Here is a 22,095-nt window from a genome sequence, read left to right as displayed (position 1 = left end):
TCCAGCGTTTAGCCTGTGGAGCCATCAGGGAGCTTGCCCAGACCATGCAGCTAGGAGACTGCAACCCAGTGAGTTCCTAGCCACCACCCCACCAGCACCCACCATGTGCTGGGGAATTCTGAGGATGGGCCGGTTAGAGCTGGACTAATTGTATTTAGTTTGCTCGTTGGCTGCTACAACACATTACCGCCATTCTAGAGGCTGAAGACGAGTTTAACATCTTTCAGTTCTGGAGATCAGAAGTCCAAAATTTACTGGGCTAAGGTCAAGTGTCAGCAGGGCTGTTCTGCGGGGACGCTGAGGGGAGATCCTGTCTGCTTGTCTTTATCCTGCTTGCTTCCGAGACACCTGCCCTCCTGGGCACATGACCTTGCCCTCCCACCACTCCAACCCTTCCTTCTGTAATCACACCTCCTGCTATCTGCTGCCTTCTACCATGGAGGGGAACTTACTTGTAGGTTCCAGGATGGAGACATGGACACCTTTGGGAGGGTTTTGTTGAGCCTAGCACAGCTGTGGGCCCTGGGAGGGCCAGAACTTGCACTTTGGGACAAAAAAGGAAGATGGGGCTGGCGAAGGGAAAGCTTTCTAGTTTGCCACACTGGTAGAGCCCTTCCCAGGCCAGGTTCAGTACTGCGGCACTGGGTGTTTCCCAGAGCTATGACCGATATGACTGGGTGCCTTCAACAACACTCATTCTCTCCCAGGTCTGGAGGTCGGGGGTCTGAGACCATGCTGTCGGCTTCTTCTAAGGCCTCTCTCCATGCCTCGTGGACGGCCACCACCTTTCCGCTGTGCATACGCGTGTCTAGTGTCTCTCCATACCCAGAGTCTCTTTTCCCTTAAGGACACTAGTCATCTTGGATCAGGGTCCACCCTAGAGATCTCACTTGAACTTCGTCAGCTCTTTACAGGCCTCTCTGCAAGGAGTTATGTTCTGAGGTGTTGAGGGTTGGGACCTTTTAATGTAAGTTTGGGCAGACTGGGGGGACACTGTGTAGCTCCTAACAGGCCTGCACAGTTGCCTACTCAGTTGAATGCTGCCAACAGCCCAGGGATGAGGGTGTGAACGTGGTGGCTGAGGGCTCTCAGCTGGTGCCAGAGGGGCAGCTCACACCCAGGCCTGCCTGCCTGCCTGAGGCCAGGCCCTCACCCTTGTACCAGCTGGCAGGACAGCTGTGAAGGCAGAGAGGTGGAGGAGTGTGACCTGTGGCCGTGAAGAGACCAGCCCAGAGGGAGTGGGCCGGGTGTGAAAGCCTTTACGCTGGTGGGGCACTGGAGACGTCCAAGCAGAGGGAGAGGCAGCACTGCAGGCGGCGGTTGTTAGACCCTGTAGCTCGCACCACCCTTTCACCCCCTCCATGAACTTAGCCAGGTAACTAACTGTCCACGGTTGTTCTCTCCTGTTCCTCTGTACAACCCCGCAGGGACCGTGACACAGAAGGGCAAGGGCAAGGGCAAGGGCAGGCCGTCTCCACGGAACAAACTTCCCAAGGCAAGACTGATGAACTTTAACTCTGCTCCGATCTCGGCAGGCCCTTCATAATTCTGCAGGGGACACACGAGACCCACACGGGAGGGGCAACTGCTGCGCTTCCCGCCGACCCCCGGGGTTTGAAGTCTGAGACTCAGAGGATCGCAACCCACTTCATCTCTCCTTTCTTCTGCCCCTCCCCCTTTATACTATTCTACCGGGGGAAGCAAGGAGAAATGAAAAAGCACTAAAGTAATTAAGTAAGTCTAAGCAGCCTTTTTGGGGCACAAGAATCTGTGAGGAACTTTATGTCCTCCTGTCCTCATTTGTGACAGACAGGGACAGGATTTTGATTCAATTATTGTATTAAGTTTATTGAAAGTTTCAAGGGTGAGGTGGGGGTGGGGAGGGAAATATCTTCCACTCGTTGCTTCTCTCAGCCAGGCTGGGCCAGGCCAAAGCCAGACTCCATCTGGGTCACCCACATGGGTAGCAGGGCCAAGCTATCTGCGCCACCATCTGCTGCCTTCCCAGGTGTGTTAGCAGGGAGCTGGATTGGAAGTGGAGCAGCCAGGACTCAAACGGGCACTCCTGTGGATGCCACCATTGCAGGCAGTGCCTTAACCCACAGCACCACGACTTCAGCCCTAAGATTTTCATTGACTCTAAGATTTTGTTAGAACTTTCGTCAATTTTAAATGAACCAGTGGACAAAAGATCTCTTTATTGCCTTTCTACTGCTCTGCATTTTGAATAAATAACCTTAAAAAAAAAAAGGAAATAAAACTGAAATACAGGCACCGGTGCTGTGGCGTAGTGGGTTAATGCCCTGGCCTGAAGCACCAGCATCCCATATGGACGCCGGTTCGAGACCCAGCTGCTCCACTTCCAATCTAGCTCTCTGCTGTGGCCTGGAAAAGTGGAAGATGGCCAAGTCCTTGGGCCCCTGCACCCGTGTGGGAGACCCGGAAGAAGCTCCTGGCTCCGGATCAGCGCAATTCTGGCCGTTGTAGCCAATTGGGGAGTGAACCAGCGGATGGAAGACCTCTCTCTCTCTCTGCCTCTCCTCTCTCTGTGTAACTGACTTTCAAATAAATAAATAAATAAATCTTCAAAAAAAAAAAAAAAAAGAAATATAATGTCCTTAGCCTCCTCTAACTGGAACCAGTGCTAATGGGGTAAAATTTTTCAAAGCCTTTAAAAATACAGAGTGATATTTGTAAGAAAAAGGAAATTAACATGGATTTTAATTCTGTCTAGTCTGATACAATGTCTAACTAGACACAATCTAAGCCAGCCCTATGAAAGCAGGGTAGTGTTCCTGTTTCTTCTCCCTTCAGCTGAGTGCCATGGCAGAGCTAAAGGTCCACGACTCCTCCGTCTCAACGCTCCCAGTGGTGCAGGCTTTGCTGAGTACACGGTCCGAGACGTTTTGTCCGCTTACCAGTGCCTGCACATGCGAGTGTGCCGTCAGCTGCACTGTCATCATCATTATGTAACTGAACACTGGCTGCTGCCCACAACCCATACAACCAAGGGACTGTATCCCCTAGACCCCCTGTCCCTGAGAACCACTGACATCAAGTAAAATGCACTGTACATTCTTACTGCCAAGTGCTGAAAACAAGAGTAAGGGGCCGGGAAGGCTGGGTGGCACGTGCATGTGAAATTTTCCTTACAGGAGCTGAGAAGAGCCTCTTTGAGCAGGTGCGGTTTAAGAAAAGACCCACAGTGAAGAAAGAAGACGCAGCTTTCAAGCCAGGCAGAGAACAATCACCGTAAAGGCTGTGGTGTGGGAGGCTGCCCAGTCTGAAGAGTGAGGAAGGCACCGTGGCTAGAACAGGCGAGTGTGACGAACAGTGAGAGACCCAAGCGACGAGGTGGGTCACGCAGGGCCCAGCACACGACCTGGGAGGACCCTGCAGGTTTGAGACAATGAGTGACATGAGCTTACTCATGTTTTAAAAGAATTACTCTGGCTGCTATGCTCAAAACACTCTCAAGGGGGGAAGGGAAGAAATGGCGCGCTTAAACAATATGTCACTCTCCTACAAATTATAATTGGGTAAGATGAAAAAGAAATAGCAATTCCAGCAGGGCTCACCTGCCATTCTGGCCATTGTAGCTGCACACAGACCAAATCTCCCAAACACGTCAAGGTTACCAGTGACAGCGGAACATACGGGTATCACGGGAAACATTTGTTCACTTAAATTCCCATAAGATATAGAAAATGGGATGGTCTCTTGAATCATAACTTTTGGCAGAGCGTAATGGTTACAATACAGAACGGTAAGGGGCCGGCGCTGTGGCATAGCCGGTAAAGCCACCACCTGCAGTGCTGGCATCCCATATGGGTGCCTGTTGGAGTCCCGGCTGCTCCACTTCCACTCCAGCTCTCTGCTATGGCCTGGGAAAGCAGTAGGGGTGGCCCAAGTCCTTGGGCCCCTGCACCCACGTGGGAGACCCAGAAGAAGTCTCGGCTCCTGGCTTTGGAACGGCTCAGCTCCAGTGTTGCGGCCATTTGAGGAGTGAACCAGCAGATGGAAGACCTTTCTCTATGCCTCTCTGTAACTCTGTCTTTCAAATAAATAAATAAGTCTAAAAAAAAAAAAAGAACTATAAGCCCCAACTTTCCATAGCAGCTTTTATTATTCCCTTAAAAAAAGAGTCCATTTTTCTACATTCATTTCGATGAGGTACACATCTGTTTTTTTCTAAAGTGCCAAAACTCATATCCCAGAACTTCAGTTGAGAATCATAATGGACAGCAGAAGACGTTGACTTAAATACCCAGGGTCACCTGAAACCCTGCAGAGTCCCTGGTTTCCGTGACACGGGTGGAAATCCGCTACCGCATAACTGCGGCCCAGCTCTAACTCTTCATTTTCTGGTTCTTGATTCCTCAGCAGATTCTAACACAGAGCTGGGTCAAATCTCAGTGGGGGTAGCAAGACCTGGTGTTTTGTATATAAAAAAAAATCTGTTTTCACAATGTCTCGAAAGGCTGCAGTAGCTAATTTGCTACTCTTCCGTCTGTATTTTTCTTTGTATCCTCTGTCTTCTTTTCTTTGCACAAATTCCCAAGAACAATCCCTACAAAAATGAGGAGTCCTACTGTTCGGTTGGAGGTAAATTTGTCCCAACAATCCTCAGGTCTGTGGATGTCTAGGGTGTAAATCTGTAAGAGAAGAACACAATGCTGCTTTAGCACTAAGTGTGGACTTTGGGGTATCACAAACACACACTTTACTACAGAGGTGAAAAGAGCACTTTTGTTACAGAATTGGAGCAGTGGGAAGCCCTTAACATATCCCGAACCGATCCCCAACCTAGAAAAACCTACCGTATCTTTCACTAGGAATCCTCAAAGCTTCCAGCTGGGAGGTGCACGAACACTCTGAAAGGCAGCCCAGGCTCTGTAGCCTATTTCACAGCTCTTCTCTACGTGGACAGATCTAAGGTCTGCTTCCCTGCACACCCCACCCTCCAGCTGCGGCTGGCTCTGTTCTCCAGAGAAAGTTCCTCTACGGAGAACACGTCACACAGGGCAGGACAACCGCTAGTGCACATGGCTGTCTGGTGCCCTGGAAGACACTTAACGCATCTGGCCCTCCCCCACGGACGCCAACAGCAACCCCGCCCCCCACTGCTAAATCTCCTTCCCATGCACACGTAAAGAGACCCAGAGCTCCATGCTGCTTGTGCCCCAGAATGAACACTCCTTGCTCTCGGTGGTAGCCCCGCGATCTATCAACAAAGTCTCGCGCTATCTTACTCCTCCCTCAGCTTAAGGAACCATCACCTATTACACAGCCTACAGACTTAAAATCATCCTGATTTCCTTTCTTGTCAAACACTAGAAAGCTGTGTCCATTTTAAAATACTGCATCAAGGACTAGACAGAGGAACACAGATGCAATTTAAAATATAAAGTGGGTTCAAAATGTCTTTTATAATATTTGTGACTGTCCTCGATTTTTGCTTTCTTCTGCTGTCTAGCAATAACAGGGCTGGACATTTGGAGTTGCAGCGAAGACCCTGCTTGGGAGCCTGCATTCCACATCGGAGTGCCTGGGTTTCAGTCCCAGCTCCGGTTCTAACTCCAGCTTCCTGCTAATGGAGACGCCTGGGGAATCATCAGCTCTTATCTTCTACCTTCATCAGGAGGAGAACAACACAGGGCACATAGCATACGGTTTATTCTGTAGACAACAGATTTCCCCCTCCTTCATATCTCATTAGGCAGATCTTGCCTATGTCAATAAGTAATTTGCAATAAAATAGATCAGAGAAATACAGATTCACTAATGCCTTTCCGATTCTGTTCAACAAAAATTACAGCAACATTGTTATAAAAATAGGATCCATTTACTAGTGATTGATTTAATTAAAAGGAGATTTAGTTCATTCCTTTGTGAGTCAATAATGTCGTTTTTAATACAAGCTTGTGTGGTAAGGGACAGGTGTGGGGTGAATAACCTGAGGGAGCATGTCCTGCTGGCGAGGTGGGATCTTGCCACTTCCCATCTGACCTGGCCTGTTCTCCACGCCGGGGGGCCCAAGCTTAAGAAGGCTCAGTTGTCTGCTAACCATCACTAGAAAACCAGATTTAAGAAAACAAGCCGTATTGATTTGCTTTTCCAACTCAACCCACAACCCACTGAACTCTCCCCGCAGACCCAAGGAGAGAGTCCAGGTTTCGCTGTTGGACTTGACAAGCTGGGGCAGGGGAAGAGGCGCTTCAAGACGGCACAAGCCAAGCAGACCCGTGTCTCATAAACACAGAGGCATTTTGTTTAAATACTTTTTGTGACACACACCCAGGAAAGCGAGAGAAAAACAAAAGGTCAAACCTGGTGCGCCAGATGGGCTCCTACGGCGACTAGAGCAGCATAGTAGGGGGCGGTCTGATCACAGCTCACACCTGCCAGGCTCAGAGCCCCCAGCATGGCGACTCCGAAGCCACTGAGCCACTGCTTGGTGTTCTCACGGAAGCGCAGTGCTGTGGACTTCAGACCAAGTAGAGCGTCGTCGCGTTTGTCCTAACAGCACAAAGTAACACGAGTTTTGAGATTCAATTCAGAGCATAAAAGCCCAGGTCGTACGGAAGCAATCGCGTTCTGGAGCACCGGCAGCCAGACCACGAGCTGTGAGGGGCAGCAACCAGGAGCTAACAGCACTGCTGCGGTCGGCTGGCGGCGGGCGGCTCTCAGAGGTTCTACACCTCCTGCACTGTGATGACTTTCCACTCCACTTCCACGTCTTAGGAGGAACCCTGACCACCTAACCACCTGCACTCAAGTCCCACTTCCAGTCCACTTTACTCCCTGCCTCTCCCACTGCATTCTTGCTGTGCGCACAGAGCTAGGTCTTGACGATGCACTGTGCTGGGCTCCTCCATACCCTGACTTGCAAACCTTTCCTGATGCTGCACACATCTGAGGCCACAAGCTGAACTCTGCACTGACCTTCAGACAGACGGCTGCCTGTCAGCCTGTATTATGGGGTCCAAATCCAAACAACGAGTGTGGGATTCGTGTCTGTTTTACCTTTCATACTGCGATCACCTTCAGGGCACAAACTGTACCTTTAATGATCTGAATCACAAAGTGTCAATGGGTAATGCTGTTTTGCTAAAGAAATGAATCTACTTGGAATATAGTTATCCTAACAACTGGTTCCAGACCTTGCTACAAAAAGGAAAAGCAGCTTTCCTAAACTGCAAGTCAAGTTTCATCTTGGAGGGGCCGGCGCTGTGGCATAGCGGGTAAACCCGCCACCCCATATGGGCACCAGTTTGAGTCCTGGCTGTTCCACTTCCAATCCAGCTCCTGCTATGGCCTGGGAAAGCAGCAGAAGATGGCCCAAGTGCTTGGGCCCCCGCACCCACGTGGGAGACCCGGAGGAAGCTCCTGGCTCCTGGCTTTGGATTGGTGCAGCTCCGGCCATTGTGGCCATCTGGGGAGTGAACCAACAGATAGAGCCATCTCTCTGTCTCTCTGTCTTTGCCTCTCTGTAACTCTGCCTTTCAAATAAATAAATAAATCTTAAAAATTTTACATCATCACACAAATAAAAATGGTAACTGTAATGATGAATGTTATAATTAATTTGATCATGGCAATCATAAAATCACATTGTACACTTTGAATATACAGATACAATTTCTGTCAATTATACCTCAATAAAGCTGAAAAATATAATAAATATGAAAGGAAAATTAAGCTCATGAACCAAGAAAAGTGACAGAAAATTTTACAAAATGAAACAGATGGAAAAGACAGTATCAAAAGCTATAAACATGTTTTGCCCTTTAATCACTAGTATCACTCCTGAAAATTTCCTGGGGGAATTCAGATTCACAAAGTGTTTATACCTAGAACAGTATTGTTTGCCATTTATAACTCTGAAAACTCAACAAGAGCTTGGATGGCCAAAAGAGACAAGCGATTAAATTTTACAAATGCCAGCATATCAAATCAATGGGTGACATCATGCAGCTTAAAACGACCATAGCAAAGAACCGGGAAAAGTGAGGCGGGATGTTTATCGCCTCCACCGAGGAGAAAGCTGCCTGCCACAGCCACGAGAGGCAGCAGGGCAGCAGAGGGCGGCACGGCGGGAGATTCCGGAGGCCGTCTGGGCTTGCCTCTCACTCTGCCACCCACCACCGTGTGACACCAACAGGTCACTTCTCCAGCGTGTCCTCATCTGTGCAACGAGGACAAAAAGCACCTTCCTTGTGGGCTGTTTTGGGGATTAACTCAGTATTTTGTAAAGCATCAAAACAGTGTCTGGCAAATAGTAAACACTAGCTAAGTGCTTACAAATAAAATACATTGAATTGAACTGTTTGGTAAACACAGATAAACATGAAACAAAAATATTTTGTCAGAGCCATGGAATTAAAAAAAATACAACTTTCCGCTTAATTTGGTTCTTATTTTAAAGTGCTTAAAAAATCACCACAATGAAATCCAAGTCAAGGACAAGGGCTTCTTTCTTTACCTGATGGGCATAAATCGTGTCATATATTAAGGTCCACATAATTCCGGAGAAATACAGAGGCAGGCAGACAGACGGGTCACAGGAGCCCCGGACAGCAGACCATCCAAGTAAGGCTCCCCAGTTAAAAGTCAGCCCTGCAATTCGAAAACACAAAGAGGGAGAAATTGCAATGATTCAGAATGCCAAGGGGAGGAGAGGGATGTCAGCACGTGTGAGTGCCTGCTGTATAGCAGACTCTCTGTGCGTTCCCTCAGTGACTGCTCAGCCATTTGTGGCTCTGGCTCACGAACAGTCAGGCTCGGGGAGGCTGCTCTCACTAAAGCAGCAGGGCTAGCAGGACTTGAGGGAGGGCAGCAAACAGGAGGGCTCACGACGACACTGGCACCGGCAGTGAGGAGCAGCTGCTGCGCGGAACACAGCCCCCTGCCTGGAGACCTGTGCTCCCGCCACTCCACCGCACTGCAGTCCCCTCTGAGCCACAGGCGCACAGTAAGAGGAGGGACCTCTGTCTACTGCACGGGTCCATCCTGTTTGAGGAAGCCTGCAGACAAATGGCCTACACGTCTCGGCTCCCTTCCCCGAGCTCCAGCCGGGATACCCGTACGCCGGCCTGCAAGTGTCTCAGGCACCCAAAATTCAGCATGCCCCAGCGCCTTTTCCCAGAAGCCCTTCTCTCTTCCCCTCCTGCCTATTCCCACCCAGAAGACCCCACCTCAGCTGACAAGCGCCTCCCTTAGTGGTCCCTGGGTGCTCGTGCTCTCCACCTGTCAGTGACCTGCCCATCCGTCACCTGCTCGCCCTGCTCCTTACAGGTGGTCAATGTGCTTCAGGTATTTTTATTTCCCAAGAAAAGTAAAAATAGAGGTTCCATAAATGTCAGAAGTGACTATAGCAGCTTCTTAATGTGACCTTGTAGCTAGGAAATGCTCACACTTCTTTTACCTAAAGATTCCCAGGTCAGCGGAGCATACAATCTTTTTTTTTTTTTTTTAAATAATGGAAAGGAGGAACATTCAATGAGGCTCTTAGGAAAAGCTAAATATTCCACCACAGCTTTCCCCCAAGAAAGGCTTGCACCGATTTGCTGGAGTGCCTCTGGTTCTTCTATTTACTGGAAAAGTGGGTCAAAGAACTACAATCATTCCAGGAATATTCTAGGAATAGACTAGAACAGCTTAGGAGTAGACAGCCTGGCAACGGACTATGACTCACCTACCTACCTGTTTCCCTCTCTCTCAGCTGCACTCTGTGTCAAGTGGTGGGCTAGATGCTGGGCCACACATAGAGACCACCTTCCCTTTTGGCTGGTTACAGTTCCTTAATGGGGACACATAGGGGGCCATCAGTGCGTTCTTGCTGAACAAGTGCTGTGAAATGTGTGGCACCCCAGAGTGCTGGGAGGTCCAAGGCAGGCACCACAGGAAGGAGCTGCCTCAGCCATCGTACAACCTTAACCCCGCTCTCCAGCCACACAGTGCTTCCTACCCTACCCCCCAAATTCTGCAGGCTATCGATCACCTTTATATGACACCTCAAATTTTTAAAAAGCATTTCAGAAATTAATGAATTATTAATCTTAATAAGTATGCACATTTTCTTAACTAATAAAAATGGCTCACTGCCCACCCTGCAAATATGAAAACGTATTCTTGGTTGGGAAAAATCTCCTAACTGACTTGACATGAACCTTTCATTTCCGCCACTGTTATCAACACACAAATAAAGTCTGAGTATCAAAGAAATACTTAGAAATTACTTCCAGCTCACCCAAGGCTAGTTGAGGCCAGTATGTAATTCTTTTCATTAGTGGGTAGGTGATGACAAGAAGTAAGGACGCTGCTCCCAGGGCTATACTGCAAACAAGGAAAACCATATAAAGATTTAGTCATCATCTATTAGTGATCACGTAATACTTGAAGACAATAACATTCATACTACTAATTGGGAATTTTAAAAATTTTATATTGGTTATTATGCAATATTCTCTTCCTAGACTTTGAATTTCCCTATCATAAAAGATGATCAGAAAAATATTTTAAGTGTTGCAAAATGATCAAAGTCACAGCTACCATCCACCCAGCACTTCCAGGTTGCAGGCACTGTGCTGCCTTGCATCTGCAAATCACTGTCATCTTCAAGTCAACTCCAAGATGCAGGCAGTTTTATTTTTTTTAAAGATTTATTTATTTATCTGAAGGAATTTACACAGAGAGAGAATGAGACGCAGAGAGAGTGGTCTTCCATCCACTGATTCTCTCTCCAATTGGACGCAATGGCTGGAGCTGTGCTGATACGAAGGTAGCAGCAGGGAGATTCCTCTGGGTCTCCTATGTGGGTGCAGAGGCCCAAGGACTTGGGCCATCCTCTACCACTTTCCCAGACCATAGCAGAGAGCTGGATCAGAAGTGGAGCAGCCGGGTCTCGAACCGGCACCCACATGGGATGCTGGCACTGCAAACTGCGACCCCACCTGCTCCGCTACAGCGACAGCCCCTCTCCTTTTTTATAGATGAGAAACCTGCAGCACAGAGATGAAGTAACTTGCCGACAGCCATAGGAGCGAGTCTGCAGCAGAGCGAGATCCAAACCCAAGGCAGGCTGGCTCTAGAATCCAGCCCATTACCCCCATCAGCTGTTGCCTCTCTAGACTGGGCCAGCAGGACGGTGTCCAGGGAACCGAGATGTACTGACAGAGAACTCAAGTCAAGAGGTCCCTTCTTTCACCCACCTCACGGTGTTACTGTCTGGAAAAGGGAAGCACCTATGGAAACACGGTAAGATAGTCTTTTTTTTTTTTTTTTTGACAGGCAGAGTGGACAGTGAGAGAGAGAGACAGAGAGAAAGGTCTTCCTTTGCCGTTGGTTCACCCTCCAATGGCCGCCGCAGCAGGCACGCAGCGGCTGGTGCACCGCACCTATCCGAAGGCAGGAGCCAGGTGCTTCTCCTGGTCTCCCATGTGGGTGCAGGGCCCAGGCACTTGGGCCATCCTCCACTGCACTCCCGGGCCACAGCAGAGAGCTGGCCTGGAAGAGGGGCAACCGGGACAGAATCCGGTGCCTGGACCGGGACTAGAACCCGGTGTGCTGGCGCCGCAAGGCGGAGGATTAGCCTACTGAGCCGCGGTGCTGGCAAGATATTCTTAAGGTGCCTCCACGTTTATCTAACTCTATTGCTCAGGAACAAACTTCCCAAAGGGTTGTCTTCATGCTATTGACGCTATCAGGACCAGGCATGTGTGAAATCTCTGGAAATAACACTTATTTGTGGCAATCCCCTCCCTCTGTCTTTCTCCCCATCACTGAAACACTTTGGGAGCAGTCACCTGATGCACAAAAGTTTAATTCTGTTTAAGAGGCACAGGTGTAAGTCCTCCCACTTTTGTCTTCTGTCCCTGGTCCTCGGAGACATTCCCTCTCTTTGTAAAATGAATACAATCATTTTGGCTTCCTTCCCCTTCAGAGGCACTGTCAGCACAAATAAAATGATACCCTACATATACCTACACACCCATCCACGCACGCTTAGAAAACCATGAAAGGACCCACGCCCTTCAGGGAATACACAGTGCAAATACTGAAGGTGGGCCTGAATAAATTAAATAGTGGTCTCTTATCTCTTTTGGCTGAAAGCATTCTTGAAGCAGCTTTTACAATGCATGTTGACTTTCTTTTGCCTGCTAATTTATAAATGCTCAACAGTTAGCCAATAAACAACACTGTGATAAAAACATTTCAATTTTACTTAATTCCTACTCCCTCCAAGGGGGAGATTTCATACATAATTATGAAAACCACATTTATCATACCTGTAGTAATTTAGACACAGAAGAACACCCAGTGCCAAGGTCAGCTGACCCCCGAGGAAAACAAAGGACTGAAAAGTTGAAATGTCTCCAGCAGCGATTGGGCGATTTGCTGTTCTTGTAACCTTAACACACAAAAACAGATACCTTAGCCTCATGTAATAGCCTAATCACTATCTAAATTTTTAATCAAGACTGACCCATGGTAGGCACTAAGAGAAACACGAATAAAGAATGAAATCAACATGTGAAGTACTGCCAAGAATCAAAACCGCGTATTTAGAATAGCTTTGATGAGAACTAAAATTTTCCTCCTCTCATTTCCCTTTCTTGTAATTTCCCATTCCTATCTGCAAACAAATAAAACAAAGCAACTTCTTTATCTAGCTATTTAGCTACTCTGCTTAGCAAATATATATTCAATTTCCATAGAGAAAAGAAATACAGTAATGGGAGTCCCCAGGAAAGAGGGAACTGCACTGGATGTTGGGTAGGCACATCAGGAATCAGATGCAAGGCCAGAGGAAGGAAGATGACACAGTTTATGCATGGGAATGCTCTGACCAGGCAACTTATGGATGAATCTGTAATACTATATCTGCTGCACCTAAATGCAAAGGACAAATTCACCGTAAGAATGGGAATAACAGAGCTGTTAACTAGACAAATTAATATTCACTAACTCTTCTTTTCCGTCTCAGAGACCGTGGATATGATCATCCTAAACTCAACCACAAATAAAGCACTTTAGGGAAATTAAGATCTGAAATGAGAGTCTAATGTTTGATTCTAATTCCATCACTTACCTGATGCTTGAATTTTGGCAAAAGACTTAACCTATCTCAGCTTTAGGTTATTTACCTGTGGGGAGCAATCCGGACTAGACTGAGTTACTGGAATTAAGACTTATTCTATGCATCTGCTCTCCCACAATATGGCGCTGGGAGAGAAGTAAACAGCTTCTGCACAGCTGCCTCCAGTTCAACCAATAAACTGTAGGACTTGCTCCTGATTGGAGGAGAGCAGCGTACTCGGCGTGTGGGCAGCCGAGTTGGGATTGGTGAAAGAGGACTATAAAGGAGGAGAGAGACGGCATGCACCAGGAACATCTAAGGGGAACATCTAAGGGAACACCTGTGCAGCCCCCGAGAAAGCCGGCCGGCGGTGTGCCGCTCCCCTGCGGAAGTGGGGAATGTGGCCAGGGGGAACTGCCCTTCCACGGAGGTGGAAGGGATAGTAGCCAACCCGGGAAGAACCAGCAGCAAACCCGGGGAGGGCCGAGCAGACGAAAGAACAGCGCAGGGTCCTGTGTCGTTCCTCCACGAAGAGGGGGAGCGACATTTACCCATTAAAGGAAAATTAGGAAAAGGGAGAGGTAATAACAGCACTTATGTCAAGAGATAAATACACTGACTGAGGCACTTAAGTATGCAACGTTATCTGTTACTAATTAAACGTATTTTTGTAAGCTGAATATCAACAGTTGGCAAATTATGGCCTCTGGGCCAAATCCAGACCTCTGCCTGCTTTTGTACAGCCAATGAGCTAAGAATGACTTCTACATTTTGTTTTAAAGATTTATTTATTTACTTGAAAGGCAGAGTTAGAGAGAGGCAGGGGCAGAGACAGAGAGAGAGGTCTTCCATCCGCTTGTTCACTCCCTAGATGGTCGCAACAGTTGGAGCTGCACCAATCTGAAGCCAGGAGCCAGGAGCTTCTTCCGGGTCTCCCACATGGCTGCAGGGCCCCAAGCACTTGGGCATCTTCTACTGTTTTCCCAGGCCATAGCAGAGAGCTGGATCGGAAGTAGAGTAGCCGGAATTTGAACTGGCGCCCATATGGGAATGCCAACACTGCAGGTGGCAGCTTTACCGGCTATGCCATAGCATCTGCCCCTACATTTTTTAAATGGTTAAAAGTAAATGTTTTAAAAAAGAAGAGAGGCAGGTACTTGGCTCAGCAGTTAAGAGGCTGCCTGGGAAACTCAAGTTCCCTTTGGAGTGCCTGAGTTCAACTTCCGGCTCTGCTTCTGATTCCAGCGTCCTGCTAATGTGCACCCTGGCAGACAGTACGGCTCAAGTGGTTGCGTCCCTGTCACCTGCATGAGAGACCTAGATTGAATTCCCTGCTCCTGGTTTGGCCCAGTCCAATCACAGCTACTGTGGCATTTGGGAATGAAACAGCAAATGGGAGATTTCTGTGCCTTTCAAATAAATAATTAATTAATTTAAAAAAATTCTATGAAACCAAAACACTCACAACTTAGAAAACCAAAACCAAATCATTAATGCTTGTGCTGAGATTATTTCAATGTTCTTAACCTAATGTTTATCACATAATCATGTGGCTGGTAGATTAAAAACATCAACAGAAACATTCAACCCATATTATCCTAATAGTTATGTAGTTATTTAATGTATTAGCAATTTACTTAACAGGTAATGTAGGAAGTAAAACCCTGGGCCATAAACATGTCCTAAATGTCAGATAAATCACCTTTACGAAGCTGCAGTAAGCATGATAATTTGGCTAAGCTTTTTAAATTCATCTTTTAAAAGAAATGAACATGACGATTTAAAATTCAGGCTAGCAAAACCACCTCGGTAGCTCTAAAACATTTAGTGCCTTATGGTATGTCAGTATACAATTTGGACTCTTCTAATCAGAGTAAAATGACAAGAGGAAGATGTACGATATCCAAGCAGTTCTTTTTAACTAGGGAGGAAAAAAAAATCACTGGGGGAACTAAAGTGGTCACACTTTGTAAATTTTAACAACAGAAAAAATTGGATGGCTATCTTATTTTTTAATGAAGCTTTTTCTTTTGAGGTAAGTAGAGATTTATACGTAGCTCTGGTGTCCCACTGCACAGTGGGGGTATATTTTATAAACAAAGAGTAGACAGTCACTCAAAGGCTCCCAACATAGACAAGGAGAGGACTTTTACATAGATGCTAAGGATGCTGCACATACGCTGATGCTTTACTTGCAATCTGCATATTTCAGACTTGCAGTTTCTAGTTCTAACATTTTTGTCTGGTTCTCCTCCATATTTTCCATTTCTTTGCTGAGACTTAGTTTTTCATTTGTTTCAAGCAAGTTATTCACTGCTCCATGAAGCATATTTATGATTGCCGCTTTAGAAAACCTTGGTCAGATCATTCTTTTTTTTTTTTTTTGACAGGCAGAGTGGACAGTGTGAGAGAGAGACAGAGAGAAAGGTCTTCCTTTGCCGTTGGTTCACCCTCCAATGGCCGCTGCGGCCGGCGCACCGCGCTGATCCGAAGGCAGGAGCCAGGTGCTTCCCCTGGTCTCCCATGGGGTGCACGGCCCAAGCACTTGGGCCATCCTCCACTGCACTCCCTGGCCATAGCAGAGAGCTGGCCTGGAAGAGGGGCAACCGGGACAGAATCCAGCGCCCCGACTGGGACTAGAACCCGGTGTGCCGGCACCGCTAGGTGGAGGATTAGCCTAGTGAGCCGCGGTGCCGGCCTGGTCAGATCATTCTAACACTCCTGCCATCTCAGTGCTGTGCATCTATGCATTGTCTTTTTTTTTTTTTTTTCCATAAGTAGAGAATTTGCTGGATGTAGTATGACAAGTGATTTTTTTCAGGGATTACATCATGAGATTCTGGATCTTGTTCAGCTGGCTGCTTCTGACTGAGCCCTGGCCAGGGAAGTGGTAGGGCTGCTGCCTGAGTACGGTACTACAAGGTGGAGTTAGCAGCTCAAGCTCCCACCTGGCTTCCACCGACATCTACGGGTCGTTACTCACTTTATACCACTCACTATGGGTTTCCTTTAAATCCAAGGTTCACTTGATTATTTCCTCAAGCACCTAACTTGCTCAGCTGCTAGGATACAAGCAAACAAGATGGCCCCCTCCCTGGAGAAACTGGCGGTCTGTGGAGGAAGAAATAAATACATGCACGCATCACATGCACAGCACCTCGCTCAGCAACTGTTTCGGGGGGCTTGAAGGACAAGGAGGATCTGCACTCTCTATCCTTTGCATTTCTGTCTGAAGCTTTCCCAATAAGCATGTGCTATTTTTCTAAGGAGAAAAACGAATAAAGGTATATTTTTCCAAGAAATAATTATAGCAAATGCTAACAGGACTACTTTGGTTCATTTAAGATTGATTTACATCAGAACAGTACAGGCTCCAAAATACCCCTCAACAGAAGGGGGACAGATCCTTCGGACGCTCAAAGGTTCAGAGAAGATTTCTCACTTTTACTCCGTTTCCGTTGACCTGCCAATTTCCTAATTCATCTAGTAAAAATGAAGTGCACGCTTTGCCCCTATGGCCACTCCTGTGCTGCAAAAGGAGGTCCACTGTAATCTGCAACACCAGCTTCCCAACTGACGCCAACACTTCTCATGCCAGAATTCAATGAGGACACTAAATATTGGATTGCTTTAGGAGGCATTCAAAGGTGATGCCACCACACTGTTCCTTTTTTTTTTTTTTTTTTTTTAATAGGCAGAGTGGACAGTGAGAGAGAGAGAGAAAGGTCTTCCTTCTCTGTTGGTTCACCCTCCAATGGCCGCTGCGGCCGGCGCGCTGCGGCCAGTGCACCACGCTGATCCGAAGGCAGGAGCCAGGTGCTTCTCCTGGTCTCCCATGCGGGCGCAGGGCCCAAGCACCTGGGCCATCCTCCACTGCACTCCCTGGCCACAGCAGAGAGCTGGACAGGAAGAGGAGCGACCGGGACAGAATCCAGCGCCCCGACCGGGACTAGAACCCGGCGTGCCGGTGCCGCAGGAGGAGGATTAGCCTATTGAGCTGCGGCGCCGGCCACCACCACACTGTTCTGTAGAATTGGGAAGAGGCTCTCTGTTCCTTTCCAGACAGAGCTACCTTTTTATCGTAGTCCTGGTCCCACATGTCATTAATAGTGCAGCCTGCTCCACGCATGAGAACAGCTCCGGTGCCGAAGAGCGATAACAGGTACCAGTCTGGAAAACAACCTGGCTCTGCAGCAAGACTGATGCTCCAGGTGCATGGCAGATATAGCAGCCAGGTGCCTAAGCCAAAATAGAGACAAAAAAGGCACAAAGTCCATTTTCTCAACTGTCTTCATATGTTTAAACACCAGAACCCAAAGAAGTAAACAACACTATCAGCAAAGTAAAAAACACACAATAAAACTGGGAAAATGAATCAAAACTCACATCACAAAGGACTACACTCTCTAATATGTAGAGCTCGTACAAATGGACACGAGATCAATTGTCCAATTAAAAACTAGACAAAAGACATCATAAAAGTTCAGAGAAATACAAATGGTTTTTATTCCCAGGAAGAGATAATAAACTTGAGAAATACATTAAAATTACATTGATAGCTTTTTTTTTAGTATTTAACCCATAAACTAGGTGAAACTGAGCTAAAAGCAAGTAGATTCTACCAACACCTCATACATGGACTTAAAAAAGAAAAGTCTACTTCCAAAAGGTCTTCCAACTCATGCTTGAATATAGTGCTTATTAGATAAACTCTGGGCTTTTCTTCCCATTTAGATATCTAAAAAAAGAGGTTCACGGCTAAAGAAAGATTTGATTCTGCACCAAAAGAGCCAAATAAGTCAAGTCCCTACACCATGCTTAAGCCTTATTCACTGCAAGTCTTTATGGAATCCATATTCTGTGCCAAATGGGAATATGGTGGTGACCAATGGAGAGCCATGGCTGGCTTCGGCCACTGTGCAGCTCACGTCCCAGACAGACGCTAATTTAGCAGGTCCCGCCAGCAGCACTAAGAGCTCATGCTTACAGAGCGCTCAGGACTGCAGGTCAGGCAGAGTTCTGAGTGCTCTCTATGAGTATGCACACACTCATTTAATCTGAACAGCGCCTTCATAAAGCAGGTACTATTAACAACCCTATCTTACCGATAGAGAAACAGATAAAGAGGTTTTAAGTAACACCTATTAAGTTTAATTACTGTGGGGAGCAACCCGGACTAGACTAAGTTACTGGAATTAAGACTTATTCTAGGGCCGGCACCGCGGCTCACTAGGCTAATCCTCCGCCTAGCGGCGCCGGCACACCGGGTTCTAGTCCCGGTTGCCCCTCTTCCAGGCCAGCCCTCTGCTGTGGCCAGGGAGTGCAGTGGAGGATGGCCCACGTGCTTGGGCCCTGCACCCCATGGGAGACCAGGAAAAGCACCTGGCTCGTGGCTCCTGCCATCGGATCAGCGAAGTGCGACGGCTGCAGCGCGCCGGCCGCAGCGGCCATTGGAGGGTGAACCAACGCCAAAGGGAGACCTTTCTCTCTGTCTCTCTCTCTCACTGTCCACTCTGCCTGTCAAAAAAAAAAAAAAAAAAAAAAGACTTATTCTATACATCTGCTCTCCCACAATATGGCGCTGAGAAGGGAGAAACAGCTTCTACACAGCTGCCTCCAGTTCAACCAATAAACAGCAGGACCTGCTCCTGATTGGAGGAGAGCAGCGTACTCGGCGTGTGGGTAGCAGAGTTGGGATTGGTGGAAGAGGACTATAAAGGAGGAGAGAGACAACATGCACCAGGAACATCTAAGGGGAATATCTATCTGAATAACACCTGAGCAGCCCCCGAGAGAGCCGGCCGGCGGTGTGCCGCTCCCCTGCGGAAGTGGGGAAAGTGGCCAGGGGGAACCGCCCTTCCACGGAGGTGGAAGGGACGGTAGCCAACCCGGGAAGAACCAGCAGCAAACCCGGGGAGGGCCGAGCAGACAAAAGAACAGCGCAGGGTCCTGTGTTGTTCCTTCACGAAGAGGGGGAGCGACAATTACTTCCTTTAGCCTGGAGCTACCAGTACAGCTCCCACGGAGGTGAGCCTGTCCTCCTAGGCTAGGAAGAAAGCACACACTCCCATTATTTTCCTGTGCAATTAGGACTGAAGGTTCCATTAAAAAGAAAAAAAAAAATCTCTATAGTGTTTTGTCAAGAACAAAATTTCCTTGGCCAAAATCTGTAGAAGTGCTTTATTTACTTGCTAACAGCTATGGAGCTCCAACACAGAAGCAGTGAAGGTTCCTACAGCGAAAAAAATAGGTTGAAGAAAGCAATGTGTATCGTAGAAAAAGCAAGAACTCTCTGGGAAATGAAATGAAACAAGCAAACTCTGAGAGGTGACAGGCACCTAGAGCTGTGGAAACTGAGCGTGTGAGTCATTCACTAGTTACATTACATTTAAGACAATCAACCATACACGGGGCGAAACAAAAAATTACGCTGCCAATGTAGTGGAAAGGGTGCCACCTGCTGCAACTTCCTGACCGAATGTAAGTTTGCGGGCCCCTCTGAAAGGACTTAAATAAATATCAAACCTGGAGTTCTAGTACTGTCAATTGCTCCCAGAATATGGCAGGGTCCCTAAAATATGCTGAATGAATTTTTTTTTTTTAATTTTTTTTTACAGGCAGAGTGGACAGTGAGAGAGAGACAGAGAGAAAGGTCTTCCTTTTGCCTTTGGTTCACCCTCCAATGGCCGCCGCGGCCGGCGCTCTGTGGCCGGCGCATCGCACTGAACCGGAACCAGGAGCCAGGTGCTTTTCCTGGTCTCCCATGCAGGTGCAGGGGCCAAGCACTTGGGCCATCCTCCACTGCACTCCCTGGCCACAGCAGAGAGCTGGCCTGGAAGAGGGGCAACCAGGACGGAATCCGGTGCCCCGACCAGGACTAGAACCCGATGTGCCGGCGCCATAAGGCGGAGGATTAGCCTGTTGAGCCCCGGCGCCGGCCGCTGAATGAATTCTAACATACTACTGTCTTCTGAAAAACCCTGCGATCATTTTATGTAGGTTGGTATTTTAACCAACAAAACCACTACACGATTTTCGCCGATACGTACTTCTTAAGTAATAATGGCTAACATTTCCTAGGCATTTATTATTTAAGTCAGGCACTGTTCTAAGCACTTTACATATATGAGTGAATTTTCCGGACAATCTTATAAAAGTCGTTATTAGTAGTTTTTCACTGTATGCATGAGCAACGAAGGACCAGAGAAGTGAAGTAATTTAACCAAGGTATCTCTAACGGGCAGAGTGGAGTCAAACCCCGCTCCTAACCCCTTTGTCGCCTCTCATCACGTGGTGGGACGTCCAGCCACCAGGATGGAAACCCGAGGATTAACTGCAGGAAGTGGGAAGCCCGCTGCGGACCTGTCCCAGACGTCTGCGCCCAAATGGACAGTTCTGTGTCGCAGACCCGAGGGCAGAATTACAGGCGCCGCACCTGCTGGGCTTAAATCAATCAAACCTCTACAGGTGGCGCAGGAAAACCGAACTTGGGACTCGGCATCAAACACTGGGTTCTTCTGGTGTGGCTCGGACGAGGAGCCTTGGCTTCTGCAGCGTCTTAACGCGCACGTAAGTTTCTGCTTTGTGGGCCTGGAAGGGTTTCGGGGACCAAACACCACAATGAATGTAGAGGCGCTTCGACACTGTCAATCAGTAAATGCAAGGCCACGAGTGCGGACTATCCAGCTCGAGCCACCACGTCGACGGGTATTCGGTGGAATGAGGGATTTCGTTCCCTCGCTTCTGGGGCTCAGGACTGCGACAGGCGCAAAGCCGGCGGATCCCCTGGGGAAGTCGTCCCGCTAGGTGTCCCGGGCCGCTGACCCCGGGACCGCCCGCCCGCACTCACCGATGGGCTTGTCCAAACGCATGAGGCGCAGGTAAGGCTGCAGAGGACGGGGCGCCGAGTTTACAACAGCCGCGGCCGACAGACTGAGCCGGCGCCCAGGAGCCCCGGGCCGGGACGCCGGCTGCCCGTCCCCAGCGCGGGGCGCGCCTACCGCGCGCGCCAGGGCTAGGGGGCGGCTGCACGAGCCCCGCAGCCATGCCTGCGCCCCGGCCAGGAAGCTCCGCGCGATGCCGGCGCCGTGCAAGCCCAGCATGGCGCTCGGGAGGGCGCGGCCCCCCGGATGACGTCATCGCCTAGCGTCAGGTCGCGCGCAGGCATGCGCAATGGCGTCAGCGGGACGAGCACAGGTGTGGACCGCCGAGTGGGCGGAGTTACTTGTACAATTATAGTGACTGCTTCACCAGGTAACGGAGTGATAGTTAACGCAAAGGAAATTCTTATAATCAATTTTCCCAATAGATGAGAAAAGATAGTTGGATGATATTTTTTTTTATATGGAACAGTGTGTTTAAAAAAAAGCCTCGAAAAACCTATGGAACCCAAAACACTTGTATCCAGGTGTTTTCAAAGGTCAAAGGACGTGAGTTGAGACTAAGAGATGTTCATTATGCAAGCGCAAACCTTAAATCTCACGGTCTTCTGGAGGAACTGGAGTAAGGGAGGGGGCGGGCGTGTGAGCCAGAGCCGGCGGCGGGAACCAGAGCGGGGCGCTCTGAATCCTGACCGACCCTTGGGTCCCGCGCTGTACCGGGCGCTTCCTCCGCTGAGCGCCTTGCCCATGTCACCAAGCAGGTCCCTCGTCCGGATGTCAGTGTGGTGGCTAGTTGGGGGTCTTTTCTGTGCCATCTTAGTGTCGTCCAGTACCCCAAGTTGTCTCCCCGGCCGCTTCGGGTGGAAGGAGGCAGAGGGCGCACTAGCCTTGCTCTAGCCTGCAGAAACTGAAGCCGAGCCAGCTGGTTACCAGCGCTCCTGCTCCTGTAAGCTGGGGATGATTCGGGTCTTTTCTAACCTCAGGACACAGTGTCAGTCATCTGTTAAATCTGTTACAGAATGCTGGGTTGGAGAAATTCCTTTAGTTCAAGCAGGCACTGAGGCCGGGTGAAGGGTCAGCAGAAGCAGTTTATTAACGTCGACGGGCCCAGTGGAATCACTTCCCAAGACTGGG

General features: G+C 48.5%; 1 protein-coding gene across 1 annotated transcript; it reads right to left on the bottom strand.

Moving 5' to 3' along the window:
* Positions 1–4,107: 4,107 nt before the first annotated feature.
* Positions 4,108–21,233, bottom strand: COQ2 (coenzyme Q2, polyprenyltransferase). The gene is made up of 7 exons (XM_002716983.6): positions 20,931–21,233; positions 17,154–17,320; positions 12,291–12,412; positions 10,253–10,338; positions 8,486–8,619; positions 6,331–6,519; positions 4,108–4,655 (listed from the first exon to the last, which is right to left on the bottom strand). Exons 1-7 carry the CDS (start codon positions 21,181–21,183, stop codon positions 4,491–4,493), a joined length of 1,116 nt encoding a protein of 371 aa, XP_002717029.3. The 5' UTR covers positions 21,184–21,233; the 3' UTR covers positions 4,108–4,490.
* Between the last annotated feature and the right edge of the window lie 862 nt (positions 21,234–22,095).

The sequence above is a fragment of the Oryctolagus cuniculus genome, chromosome 8, assembly GCF_051225735.1.
Source record: "Oryctolagus cuniculus isolate XC-2025 breed Fujian yellow rabbit chromosome 8, ASM5122573v1, whole genome shotgun sequence".
Lineage (NCBI taxonomy): Eukaryota > Metazoa > Chordata > Mammalia > Lagomorpha > Leporidae > Oryctolagus > Oryctolagus cuniculus.
Note: the sequence above shows the minus strand (reverse complement) of the source record. Positions and strands in the feature narration are given on the sequence as shown.